Below are 14786 nucleotides of genomic sequence, written 5' to 3'. Positions count from 1 at the left end.
TTGTTGTTAACGTCTTTAAAAACGAGTTTTTGTACTAAATTAACTCTGGCTCTACATCATGAGCCACATACACATAATGCAATGTGATTTGTGATAGTTAACAGCTAAAGCCCACCACAAGATCAAATGAAGTAATGTTATTATATTAACTAGCCCCAGTTTTGTTTTATTTTTTCACAGGACATGGCTATGGCAGCAGTTAATGCCTGTCCATTATTGTTGCTTGTCACAGAAGGACCATATACGGGGCAAGGAGGGCACATTTCCATCCCTGAATGACACGAGTAAACTTGATTGGATTTTACAATAATGTAATTTAAAAAATCTGGATTATTTAATCATTTGAATTTAAATTCCCCAGCTGCTATATTGGGATTCTGATTCATGTCTCTGGAATAATGGTCGAGACCTCTGGTTGCTTGTCCAACAACAAAACGAGCACTGCCATTTCTCATTGAAACTGATGGTGAGACATCAGAGGTTGAGTATTGCATACTGTAGTGACAGATTTGACATCGTCTCAAGGATTCTTTCCTCGATAGCCACTTTAATTGATGACTGAGAATCAGAAGGTAATTAACACGCACTCACAAGCTCTCCATGAGACATTCAATGCTGTCGAAAGATACATCTTTCAAAAACAGTCTCATGATTAATAGTTTCTTTATTGTAGTAGTACAAACAGTAAGATAATTCACACTAGCTTCTTCTTGTATAATTTACATTTTGATCTTACTCGTGGCCATGCTCGTGCATGGTCAAAAACTATGTTAGTTCGTGGGCCAGAGGGGCCTACTGTGCACCCGCCCTATGAACCTACTTCTTGGGTGTCATTTGTTTATTGGTATCTCTTCTGTCAGAAAAATTATGTTCCCAAAAAAAAACTCATTTGGACTGGTTTTTTTTAACCCTTATTTCAATATATGTCAAAATTGTGTTTTTTCACACTTTGCCCTCTTTCTTGGGGTCTGTGAATTTGGTACTTGCAATTGAATCTGACAGAAGTCTGCACTGCCACAAGACGATGGTGGAGTGCTTGGAGAGGCTCCTTCTTGATGAAATCCTGTTTATGGCTGGAAAAGATGCAGTACGTAGTTGTTAAAACCGTTCATACCCATCTGACAGGTTAAACATCAGTACAGGATGAATGGGGGTTCAGTACAGGATGAATGGGGGTAGACAAAAATGCTGGAGAAATTCAGCGGGTGAGGCAGCATCTATGGAGTTAAGGAAATGGGCAACGTTTCGGGTCGAGACCCTTCTTCAGACTGTTCCCCCCATTCTTCTTGAATGGGGGGATTAGTACAGGATGGATGGGGGGGGCGGATTAGCACAGGATAAATGGGGGGATCAGTACAGGATGAATGGTGGGGGGGTCAGGACAGTGTGGATCGGTGGGTCTGTGCAGGATGAATGGGGGATCACTACAGGATGAATGAGGGGATCAGTATAGGATGAATGGGAGATCACTACAGGATGAATGGGGGATCAGTATGGGATGCATGAGGGGATCAGTACAGGATGAATGAGGGGATCAGTACAGGATGAATGAGGGGATCAGTACAGGATGCATGAGGGGATCAGTAAAAGATGAATGGGGAGATAACTACAGGATGGATGAGGGGATTGGTGCAGGGTAAATGGAGGGTGGGTCAGTACTGGATGAATGGGAGGATCAGTGCAGTATGAATGGGGGGAGAAGTGCAGGATGGATGGGAAGGGGGGTCAGTACAGGATGAATTGGGGGACCAGTGTAGGATGGATGGTCGGGGGGGGGCAGGAGAATCAATGCGAGGTGGGTAGGGTGATGAATGGATTGGGGGGGGGGGGGGGGGGGTATATGGGGAGTGGAGCACAGGGGATGTCAGTGAGGACTGAATAGAGGAGGGAATGGGGATCAGTGCGGGATGGCGAGGAGGGGTCCCAGGATAAGAGGGGTGCGTACAAGAGAGAGAGAGAGAGAGAGGGGGGGGAAGGGGCAGAGGAGGTGGGGGGGGGGGGGAAGGAAGAACAGCGCTCCTCGGACAACATCGCCCCGCTGCCTTGGCCGTCCCTGTCCAACGCCAAAGTGCCGTCGCCTTGTCGCCTCCACCTCCCCTCCTCCGCCAGCCGACAGGAAGGTGCGGGGCCGAGCAGTGTAGCTCAAAGATCCTATAGCTATAGGACCTTTGGTGCAGCTGCTTCAGACGGCGGAAGGAGACATCCCTCTCCCTCTCCCTCTCTCTTCCCGGCCTCGGCATGCGAGAGGGTTGTTTTGAAAGCACCGTTGGCGGATTTGCAGGTAGCGGCCGTTATCAGGGCGATAGCAGCCGCTGCTTGCAAATCCATTAACGGCGCTTTCAAAACAACCCCTCTCGCACGCCGAGGCCGGGAAGAGGGAGGGAGAGAGAGGCCTCCTTCCGCCGGTCAGGGTGCGAGAGGAGGAGGAGATGGAGCCGCTGTTCGGGGCTCGTCATTCGCTCCGACCCTTCGTCACCACGCACCTAGTATCTTTGCCCCGCAATCAAAGATACTAGAGGAATACAGCCGCCGCCGCCGACACGAAACGTCACGTTCCTTTACTCCAGAGATGCTGCCTGACCCGCGGAGTTACTCCAGTTTTTTTGTGTCTATCGGTATAAACCAGTATTTGCTTGCCAAGCCGGGCAAAATGAGTTGGCGTTTAGGTTGCCCGGCAGCACTTTGGGTGGTCAATGGCACCCGGGCAACCACTAATTTCGAGCTCTTCCTCTCCCCACATCAGTCTGAAGAAGGGTCACGACCCGAAACGTAACCTATTTCATCGCTCCATAGATGCTGCCTCACCCGCTGAGTTTCTCCAGCATTTTTGTCTACCTCTCAAATAATTAATATGACTTGATTCACATTTAAAAAAAATTCCCTATTAAGCTGAGGCTGCGGGACTCGGGGCTGAGGCAGCGGTGGCCCGACTCACTGAGGCTGCGGTGGCCTGACTCGCTGAGCGGCGTTCCAGCTTTCGGCAGCGGCCCGACTCGGAGCTGAGGCTGTGGCGGGCCGAATAGGAGCATAGACGGCGTTCCGGGTTTCGGCAGCGGCTACATCACTACGGAGGTCCGCTGGACTGGAGGGCGGCATCTTCGGCCTGGATCGCCTCAGCGCAGAGGGAGAACAAGGAGGTAAGAGACAGAGACTAAGACTTTTGCCTCCATCACAGTGAGGAGGTGATTGGTGAACTCACTGTGGTGGATGTTAATTTGTGTTTATTGTATGTTTTGTTATTTATTATTATTATTGTGTATGACTGCAGGCAACGAACTTTCGTTCAGACCGAAAGGTCTGAATGACAATAAAGGAATCGAATCAAATCAAATCAAATTTCAATGGTTCTGAACAAGAACTAGAATCTTATTCTGCATGCAATTTTATGTTTAAATTTACAGTGGCTGAATCCAGATACCTGTTGATCTTATCATTCAAAGCATTCTTTCAGTTATGTTACATTTTACATTTGTATAATGAATGTACAAAAGACACAAGAAATGTTTGGTGCCTCACATCATTGAGTCCAGAAAAATAGTGATTCAATGATGATAACTGCATTTAAATCTTTAAGTGACGTTCCAAATAATTTTAGTTAATCTTAGGTTTCTTTGGGTATTTAAAATTGTGCATTTCAAATTGCTTTCTTTATTCACTTAAGGGCCTGTCCCACTTGAGCGACATTTTCGGTGACAGCCTGAAAAAAGGTTGTCGCGGCGTGACGCGGGGTAACGCATGTAATGACGCGTGGTGTCTCCTTGCCGCCGCTGGATTTTGGAAAGTTCAAAACCTTTCCGCGACACCGGGCTTGACGCTAATTGACTTCTCATGTCGGGGCCTTGTCGCACACTGACGTAGGCTGTCCTGCGGGTGATGCCCGGTGACGCAAGGTCATGACCTCGGCTAATTCATTTTGCAATAGCCTGCATCATCATGCTTCAACCTGTTGTCCTAAGATGTCATAGACAGTGACGCAGCCAGTCGTATCTTGCCATATCGTGTCGCGGGTGGACTTATGTTGACTTCGGCTGTCGCTCTTTGACGTCTGTGCGCTCGCAGGATATCGTAGGCGTTGTCGTAGACTGTCGTATATATTGTTGCTGTTGAGGTCCTGGAAATTGTGACGTTGGCTGACGCAGACTGTCACAGCTTGACGTCAACTGTGTCGTGGCCTGTCGTAGATTGTTGTACAACTAGACAGTTTTTCGGCGACTGCGGGCGTCAGTTACTGACGCCCGCAGTCACCGAAAAAAATCGCAAAGTGGGACAGGCCCTTTAATGTTTTTAAAAAAAGATCCATCAATAAAGTCGTAGAGTTTTACAGCATAGAAGTGCACCCATCAGTCTACCGCATCTATGCTGACCATTCTGTCCATCTACGCTAATCTTACTTATCCACATTAGCATTATGTACTTCTGTGCCTTTCCTATTTATGTGTCTGTCCAAATACCACCTTACCTGATAATTGCATCTGGTTCCACCACCTCAAAGGTGAACACATATATTAATTTAATAAGTGTAAAGCAATTCACTGCTTTTTTTTAAAAAGCAAGCATTACTACAAATGTTGGGGATTTAAAAAACATTTTCATGTTCATTTACATTTCATGGAAACATTTGCTTGATCCAATTTTTTTACTAACCACTTACTTGTCACATAGTCTTGTTCACTTTCAGAATCCTTTTCACCTTCACCGTCACTACCTCGATCATCAAGTAGTATTTTCCTCTGTTTTACCATAGCTCCAGATGCTGCTTGTCTCTGTCCAGGCCGTACTCCTTCATTTTCAGCAGTAGTATTATCCATGCCTGTTGAGAAAGACCCTTTATGGATTACAATAGTATTATTCATTAATATGCAGAAAATATCATTCAATAGGATGATAAATTCATTACATAAAAATGTTATCTCTATCATACATTTAGCCTCTACCATATTTCCACACCTTTTTGATGGTCATATTTCAAGTGTTTCACATTTTGAGTTTTTATCATAAAGTAAAAATATTCAAAAAGCTAAATTATCAGAACCATTGCAACTTAATAATCAATCAAAGAAATTATAACCATGACTCTATCCTGGAGTTTAATTAGCAATCAACCCTTTGCAGACATTTCCCTGCCGCCTTTAATCCAATTTATTAAAATGTGGTTCTATGCTACTGATATCCCAACTTTGTTGTTGCCAATTGCTGTGATTTGGGATTGTCAAAATATTTTCCTCATACATTGATGAAGAAAAATAAGGCGGCAAATTCCTTAATGCTTCTAATTATTTGAATAGTTTTTCCTATAGGATTTGTTCAATAAAGTGCATTAGATGGAATTAAGAAAATGTTAGAGATATTTCTAATAGTTTTTAAATATTTCTTAATGTCAGAAATATTTAAAACTAACAACAATATAAGCTTTTATTAAGCTTTGCCAGTTATCAGGAGATTTTGAGGCAGGGTTTGTGTTATTAAGGACCCTGCCACTTTCAGACCTTTCAAAATAGGGCTCCTGATTCGTTAGGCAAGTTCAAGTCTTGGATAACCAAGGGCGCACAATACAGGTAGAAAAATCCATAATGTTCTCAGAGTTTGAGAAAATCAACATAAAGTAAAAGCAGCACAACATTTAAGAACACATGCATCCATTCTGCAACATTTCATATAAACTCTCATGCTAAATGGCATTAGATCCTAGATAAATTAATAATTTTAAATCAAAGATGGAAGACAGACGAGAAGAAGAGGTTTGTTTCAAATCTGCTGCTACACAAAGCAGGGAATTTGCCTGCCTGTTTGTGTTTTATTTCCTCACGTACCCTCCCTACCCCTTACCTCTTTCTCTCCCTCTCCCTCCAACTCATGGTTTTACAATAATTTCATTAACGTTCTAAAAAATGGAATGAAATGATGAGAAGAATCTCAACGAAAACATTCCATGAGTTCAGCATTGCTGTATCCTATCAAATACACTCCAAATACCCAGATTTATAAATTCAGGTCTAAATGTCAGAGCATGGTAAGGAGTACAAAATGTCTTTACCAAATGCAAATTGGAGGAACAGCACCTCATATTTTGCTTAAGCAGCTCACAACCTAGCTGTAGATTTCTCGAACTTCAAGTAACCCTTGCATTCCCTCTCTCTCCATCCCTCCCCTACCCGGCATTATACTAGCTTCAAAGTTGTCTTGTTGAGTCTGATTGTCTTAAACTCGTTTTCACCTTGTCCACAGCTAACAATGGTCTGTTTCCTTTATCATCAGTATTTTTTTGTATATCTTTTATTCATTTCTATGTCTCTCTATATTATCTTCTACAGCAGGGATCGGGCCGAATGTGGCCGGTAACCCGAAATCATCCGGCCCGCAGGCGTTTTTTTTCTTTCTCTATATTCATCCGGCCTGCAGACTTCCATCATCTCCGGTACCTCCCGGGCCCGAGGCCGCGGCACCTCGGCGCGATGATGCAAGGATGCATGCGCTGGCGGCCGCAATGGTGGAGCCGCCGAGCGCCGCCGAACGGCGACAGAAAAGTCACCCATTCCTTCTCTCCATTCGCTGCCTGATCCGCTGAGTTACTCCAGCAATTTGTGTCTATTCACAAGATACAAAATCTCTGTGGAATATAGACGCTGTGGAGGCATTGTATGCAATTATCTAACTGGTTTGGTGTGATGGGAGAGGTGGAGTGTCTGCTGTCCATATGCTTTCTGTAAGAGCAGTCGATTTACTGCCATTGTTTATGTATCTCCCGTAACCTGTTTCAGTTCAGATGCTTACCAAAACATAAATTATACATAAATTGTACAAGACTGTGAAAAGAAAAATACTGTGCAATGAAATCAAAACATTAGATCAAACAGCCCAAACTCCGCAACCCGTTCCACCTTAATCCCTCTGCCAGTGATGATTTTGAACCAAATCTCCTCTCAGCCTAAAAGACATTCTCCAGCATTGCAACCAAAGTACCAGGCCGCAGGGCTGTTCTAAGAAATAGACACAAAATGCTGGAGTAACTCAGCAGGGCTGGCAGCATCCCCGGAGAGAAGGAATGGGTGATTTTTCGCTTCGAGACCCTTCTTCAGACCGAAGGGGCTCGATCCGAAACATCACCCATTCCTTCTCTCCAGAGATGCTGCCTGTCCGCTGAGTTACTCCAGCAATTTGCGTCTACCTTCGATGTAAACCAGCATCTGCAGTTCCTTCCTACATTGTTCTAGTAAATCTTGACTGCGCTCTCTGCCATGCTTTCGCGCTGCATAGCACAGTGCCCAATATCCCAGCCTTAATTAAACCAACGTTTTAACGAAGTTCAACACAACCTCCTTGCCTTTGTACCCATCACCTTCAGTTACAAACCTGTGCAAATTGTTGGCATTGTTGATACTGCAGATTTTGCATAGTGCATATACTGCATAGTGGAGTATCTTGCTCCGCTCTATGATCTTTGGCCAATGCTCCAGGGGGCGCCCTCGAAGGGGCGGGATCTATGTGACACGTGATTTGTTGCCTGCCATCCGTGGCGGGATCCATGTGTCCACGTGATAGATGTGGCCCGCCATCCGCTCACAGACATGCGTCCCTTCCCCTTTGCAGAACAAGGTTGCCGACCCTTGGTCTACAGTGTATATTTCTCATTTCCCTTTTCTCCTGACTCTCAGTCTGAGAAGGGTCTCGACCCGAAACATCCTTTTCTCCAGAGATGCTATCTGACCCGCTCAGTCACTCCAGCTTTTTGTGTCTGTCTTCGGTTTAAACCAGCATCTGCAGTTCCTTCATACACACAAGAAAGTGGCATAGCATGATTCAATTTTTATTGCAAACTTACCAAGATAATTGCTATCCTCATTGCAGTTTGAATGTAATGACGTATTGGTGTTTGTAGCTTCAGCTGATTCATTTGCTGTTTATTAAATAAAGTAAAACATTTTAGATTACGAATTAAGGATGGGCAATAAATATTAGCTTTGCAAGTGACACCAACCTCACAAATTAAAAAAAGTCTGTTATACTATATATGATGTCCCAACAACTGTATGCTGTATACTGTATGCATACTTTAACACAGAGAAACAATCCAATGCAGTGTTTCAAGCAGAAGTAAAACAATGTAAAATGTTAATTATATTGCTCTTAGATTGATATGTATTTATTCAAAAATACTTCACTCTAAAAATTATTAACACAGACTATCAGAAAATATGTTTTATAGTTGGTTTAGCTAATGGTGAATAAACTGATACAACCTTTTAAATCATCACCAAAATCAAGATCTATAGACATCATCTGAATCTAGCTGGGAATCTAAATCATCGGCACTCTGTGCTTTTAAGCTCCTTAAAGGTATGATCTGGCAAATTGTTACTCAATTCACTAGCCAGACTGTTTTTCCCCACACCAATGTGTGCTGGGACCCACAACAAAGTCACGTCACTGCCCTTCCTTGTTACTTGGCTTAATAGTAGTAGAATTTCATACACTAGGTCAGGCCGCCTATGGGATGCACCAGACCCAATACTCTGGATTGCAGACAATGAGTCGCTACATATTAATACTTTGCATGGTTGCACCTGTTCTATCCACCGAACTGCCATCAAAATAGCGTACAGTTCCACTGTATACACTGCCAAATAGTTATTTGTTCTTTTGCAAATCTCAACATTCATCCCTTGCACTACCACAGCTGCCCCTGTTGTTTCAGCTACTGGGTCCTTTGATCCATCTGTGAAGATTAAGAGGTGTTCCCTGTATCTATTATATATATGGTTATGGTATTCTGTTTTTAGGTCCGAATTTGTTTCCCTCCTTTTTGCCTCCCATATCTCCAGATCAACTTTTGGGATGTTCAGTAACCATATTGGGACAGATGGCCACAATACTGCAGGGCAGAACTCTTTGTCCTCTACTTCCATGTCCCTTGCCACACCTCCTCCAACCCAGCCGAAGCTTCCAGACTGAGCCACCCCTCTGGAGGAAAGACTAGGTTCTGAGAGCTCTCTTATACTTGCATTAAGGAGGCAATTAAACACAGCTGAGCAATTACAAACACCTGTGAAGCCATGTGTCCCAAACATTATGGTGCTCTGAAATGGGACAATGTATAAACACAGCTGTAATTTCTACATGGTGAAACCAAAATGTGTAAAAATACCTATAAATAAAATCTGACAATGTGCAGTTTAACCACATGTGATTTTTTTTCTATTACAAATCTCAAATTGTGGAGTACAGAGGCAAATAAATAAATGATGGGTCTTTGTCCCAAACATTATGGAAGGCACTTTCTATTGAAACAGAATTATTTGACAAAATTAGAACGTGCAAATATGGCTCTTCCCTAAACTATGCCAAAATATACATGCAGCATTCAGCAGCAGAGCATACATACCATCAGGATAGGTTTCTGAGCATATGATGGGCATATTTGTACAGTTAAATCTGTGAAAAATTACATTAACCCCCATTTAGGGTGTCAGGACTATCGATGAATCACCATGAATAAACCCAATGCTTACATTAATACAATGATACATTAAGCATTAAACCATCAGAGAAATGAATGCACATTCCCTGACATATCAAGTTAACACATTCCAGCCACTGTAAACTTCAGATTCAATTTTAATTTCAGCTGTATGAGAGGTATCTGCATTTGGTACAGGAGCTTGTACTCTGCCAGAGAAAGCCTTGAAACGTGCAAGAGAATTATTTTGATATGTGTACATTACACCACAAATGAAATTTAAATAACAAAAATGAAAAATACCTCAATTTCTTGACTTCTTCCAAGTCTAGACCAGAGAAATGTATATAATATGGCATCTAGCAACATTCTTAGGTGTTGCTGTGAATCATCAGTAAAGAAAGACGGCATTTGGATCTTTGAATCAATACTTTCTAGGCACCCTTTAGGCTTGCGTTTTGAGATACACCCAGATCCTACTGATTAGGAAAATATTTAAATGACCACTGGTTTCAGATAAGCCAGTCAGCAACCTAGTTTTGTTATCAGCAACTGCTATAATATTAACAGAAATACCTTGGTACTAGGTGAATATATCCATGATGAAAACATCAAACAGAATTGAAGACAGTGTACAATCTAGACTCAACATATAAATTTGAATATTTACTAAACACCTCTCAATAGGTGAGCACTTTGTGTTTTTTTTATTTAAACCATCTTCAGCAGTTCCTTTTCTCTATATTTGGTTGTGCATCGCTGGTACCATTGTAATGTAAGCATATCAGGTTAGAAACTGTATTTGTAAGGATACCCCAAGCTTTACATTTCTGTACAATCTCATATAAACCCACAATCTTTCCTTGCGCTTTTTATGAAAGAAGTTCCACTTTGATTCTGTTTTCTCTGCATGTTTTCAGGTGTCAATAATGTACTGTAGCAACACAAACAGCATCTTCAGAGCCATAGGTGTCAGCATGACTTTTTTAGCATTTGCCAGCTATTTCTTTATCCATCTTTTGAGGATAAGAATCAATAACTAAACTCAATACGTGATTTTATAGGTTCCTTATTCACCAACTAGTTGTGAATCTCTGATACCAACTGAAGATTTCCGCTTCAGTCTGAAGGATCCCGACCCGAAACGTCGCTTGTCCACCTTCGTACTTCAATATTACTTTAAATACACTCTTTTGACTAGAGCAACTTTTAAAATTTGGTATAAATAAAACATATGTCCAATGCCCTGCATTGCTGAACACTGCAGGGTGGTACTTCTTTGCATTTGACTGGGTCCCAATTTAAAAACGCATGCTATTTACTAAGTCTTTCAGCTCTTTAATAGTCAGGAAATGCTTCAATATGGTGTATCCTACAGGTATAGTGAATACTATCCATGTCCTTGCAGTAGAGAATGAGACTGCCACAAACACAGAATAAAACTTCTGATTGAATAACAGACTTCAGCCAGGTTAAAAAAAAAGTTTCTGATTTGTTGTACAAACCTTTGAAAAATAACTTGTGAGCTCACTCTTATACCAAAAGGTGGTAAGAATGTACCCATAGATTATTCCATTAAAAAGGTGGAGATTATATATTTTCATCTATGAATGTGTTCAACATTTTTATATGTTATGTGTCACTATATGTCGTTGTCGCAGGCGGAGCATCAAGGCTAATTCCTTGTATGTGAATACTTGGCCAATAAACTTATTCATTCTTATTCAAACTTATTTTTGTAAGGTGTCCTTGAGACTCTTGAAAGGCGCCCATAAATAAAATTTATTATTATTATTATTATTATTCAATCATTCATAAATACAAATGCATTTTAATGGTAAGATTATTTTGTATTTCAGTCCAATTACATAACAAACATGTAATGAAATGTTTCAATCTGTTTTTAAATTAGCAAAGGAAACTTGTACTTTGTTAAAATGAATCAGTCTCACCTTCACTAGTCGACTCTTGGACTGATAAGATGAATGCAGTCTTTAAGTTTCTTTGGTAAATCTTTTCATCAAGCGGCAATCTATGTTATAAAGCAACCAGACTAGCAAAATAATCAAGATCTAAGGGCAATCATCAGCAAAAGAAGAAAATATAAATAATAGAATTGACACCACACACCATTTGTGTGGTGTCAATGACTATATTAAGAAAAAACCTAAACCTTCAAAATCAAAGAACCAGAACAATTATTGTTTAAGAAGGAACTGCAGATGCTGGAAAATCGAAGGTAGACAAAAATGCTGGAGAAACTCAGCGGGTGAGGCAGCATCTATGGAGCGAAGGAAATAGGCAACGTTTCAGGCCGAAACCCTTCTTCAGACTGATGTGAGGGTGGGGGGGGGGGGCGGGAAGAAGAAAGGAAGAGGAGGAGCCAGTGGGCTGAGGGAGAGCTGAGAAGGGGAGGAGAAAGTAAGGACTACCTGAAATTAGAGAAGTCAATGTTAATACTGCCCAAGCGAAATATGAGGTGCTGCTTCTCCAATTTACGGTGGTCCTCACTCTGGCCATGGAGGAGGCTGAGGACAGAAAGGTCGGATTCGGAATGGGAGGGGGAGTTGGAAGTGCTGAGCCACCGGGAGATCAGGTTGGTTATTGCGAACCGAGCGGAGGTGTTCAGCGAAGCGATCGCCAGGCCTATGCTTGGTCTCACCGATGTAGAGCAGCTGACATCTAGAGCAGTGGATGCAATAGATGAAGTTGGAGGAGGTGCAGGTGAACCTCTGCAGCACCTGGAAAGGCTGCTTGGGTCTTTGAATGGAGTCAAGGGGGGAGGTAAAGCGAAAAGTGTAGCATTTCCTGTGGTTGCAAGGGAAAGTGCCCAGAGAGGGGGTGGTTCGGGTGGGAAGGGACGAATTGACCAGGGAGTTACGAGGGAAAGCGGAAAGCGACCTCACGCGCTCTTCGTCGACTCCAGGACTTCCATTTTCGAGGCCCCCATTCCCTCTTCACCATGGATGTCCAATCACTCTTCACCTCCATCCCCCACCAGGAGGGTCTCAAAGCCCTCCGTTTCTTCCTCGACCGGAGAACCAACCTATCTCCGTCTGCTGATACTCACCTCCGCCTAGTGGAGCTGGTCCTTACCCTTAATAACTTTTTGTTTGACTCCTCCCATTTCCTCCAAATACAAGGCGTAGCTATGGGCACGCGCATGGGCTCTAGCTATGCCTGCCTCTTTGTAGGGTACGTCGAACAATCCTTGTTCGAGACGTACCGTGGCCCTATCCCCGAACTCTACCTCCGCTACATCGACGACTGCATTGGTGCTACCTCCTGCACCCACCCACAATTCACTGACTTCATCCATTTCACCACTAACTTCCATCCGGCACTCAAATACACCTGGACCATTTCCGACATTTCCCTACCATTTCTTGACCTCACTATCTCCATCGCAGGTAATAAACTCCTGACCGACCTCCACTATAAACCCACTGACTCCCATGGCTATCTGGACTACACTTCTTCCCGCCCTGCTTCCTGTAAGGACTCCATTCCCTACTCCAAATCCCTCCGTCTACGCAGCATCTGCACCCAGGATGAGGTATTCCACACCAGGGCATCGGAGATGTCCTCATTCTTCAGGGAATGGGGGTTCCCCTCTTCTACCAGAGATGAGGCCCTCACCAGGGTATTTTCTATACCCCGTGACTCTACTCTCACTCCCCATCCCCCCACTCGTAACAAGGGCAGAGTCCCCCTTGTCCTCACCTTCCACCCTACCAGCCATCATGTACAACTAATAATCCTCCGTAATTTTCGTCACCTCCAATGTGACCCCATCACTTGCCACATCCTCCCATCTCCTCCCCTGTCCGCTTTCCGCAGTGACCGCTCCCTCCGTAACTCCCTGGTCAATTCGTCCCTTCCCACCCAAACCACCCCCTCTCGGGGCACTTTCACTTGCAACCGCAGGAAATGCTATACTTGTCGCTTTACCTCCCCCCTTGACTCCATTCAAGGACCCAAGCAGCCTTTCCAGGTGCGGCATAGGTTCACCTGCACCTCCTCTAACCTCATCTATTGCATCCGCTGCTCTAGATGTCAGCTGCTCTACATCGGTGAGACCAAGCATAGGCTTGCCGATCTCTTCGCCAAACACCTCCGCTCGGTTCGCAATAACCACCCTGATCTCCCGGTGGCTCAGCACTTCACCTCCCCCTGCCATTCAGAATCCGACCTTTCTGTCCTCGGCCTCCTCCATGGCCAGAGTGAGGACCACCGTAAATTGGAGGAGCAGCACCTCATATTTCGCTTGGGCAGTTTGCACCCCTGCAGTATGAACATTGACTTCCCTAATTTCAGGTAGTCCTTACTTTCTCCTCCCCTTCTCAGCTCTCCCTCAGCTCACTGGCTCCTCCTCTTCCTTACCTCTTCCCGCCCCCCCCCCCCCTTTCCCCCCTCACATCAGTCTGAAGAAGGGTTTCGGCCCGAAACATTGCCTATTTCCTTAGCTCCATAGATGCTGCCTCACCCGCTAAGTTTCTCCAGCATTTTTGTCTACCAGGACAATTATTGGAATTTTCACTTTATGTGATTTTACAGAATATTTAACATGAAGATATTCAGTTGGTTTGGTATTTTTTTACTGGCAGTATTTTCCCCAAAATTGAATTTGGGGATTGAAGTAAAATTGCAAACAATACCTGAATATTATGACATGAGCACCCATTACGAACTGGTCACGTTTGGTGAACAAATGATACAGAAGAAGCCCCTATCAACAACTGAGTGTGTCAATAAAAACTCTTATACTCATTTGGAGTAATTTATTTTCCATTAAATGGCAATGTTTCTATTGGTGTGTTTACTTATCATTATAGAAGGAAAATGTATGTAGTGGCTCTATTCAATGTTGAATTCAAAGTGCATCCAGTTAACCGATAATTCTTGAAATAAGTGAAAACTGTCAAATCAAACCAAAGTAAAAGAAATCAGCAATTAGCGAACTTGACTCAGACCTGCCTCAGAAAGAGACAAGCTGCACAAAACCAAGATTCATTTTATGCAGGAAATTTATGCAGGAAAATTTTATGCAGGAAATTTGTAACTATCCACTAATTACTGCATATCTATGGAGAAATTCACATTGTTTTCATTGAAAAAAACTTCAGTACGTCTGTCAAAATATTCCCCAATATAATCTAATTTTGAGTGGATTTTTTAAAGTGGAATATTTAAGCATCATGAATACACTAGTTTATCGGTAAAGCTATCACAACACAATCTTGGTTTAGAACAATATCAATGGAATCAACTAGACACATATTGCGGGAGGATAAGAGTTTAGGAGCAAGGAGGTCCTACTGCAGTTGTACAG

At 43.1% G+C, this 14786-nt stretch overlaps 1 protein-coding gene across 3 annotated transcripts in view; it reads right to left on the bottom strand.

Moving 5' to 3' along the window:
• rad51ap1 (RAD51 associated protein 1) overlaps positions 1-14786 on the bottom strand; it is a 42859-nt gene that overhangs the window by 20994 nt on the left and 7079 nt on the right. For 2 of the 3 annotated variants that reach the window (XM_033039734.1, XM_033039735.1), the window contains exons 4-6: positions 11407-11486; positions 7820-7894; positions 4652-4825 (exon numbers count right to left, since the gene is read on the bottom strand). In XM_033039734.1, the coding sequence (XP_032895625.1) occupies positions 4652-4825; positions 7820-7894; positions 11407-11486 (329 nt within the window). The remainder of the gene's footprint in view (positions 1-4651; positions 4826-7819; positions 7895-11406; positions 11487-14786) is intronic. The other variant, XM_033039736.1, reaches the window with a different exon arrangement.

Source organism: Amblyraja radiata, chromosome 21, assembly GCF_010909765.2.
Source record: "Amblyraja radiata isolate CabotCenter1 chromosome 21, sAmbRad1.1.pri, whole genome shotgun sequence".
Classification (NCBI taxonomy): Eukaryota; Metazoa; Chordata; class Chondrichthyes; order Rajiformes; family Rajidae; genus Amblyraja; species Amblyraja radiata.
This window is presented reverse-complemented; position numbering and strand designations above follow the sequence as displayed.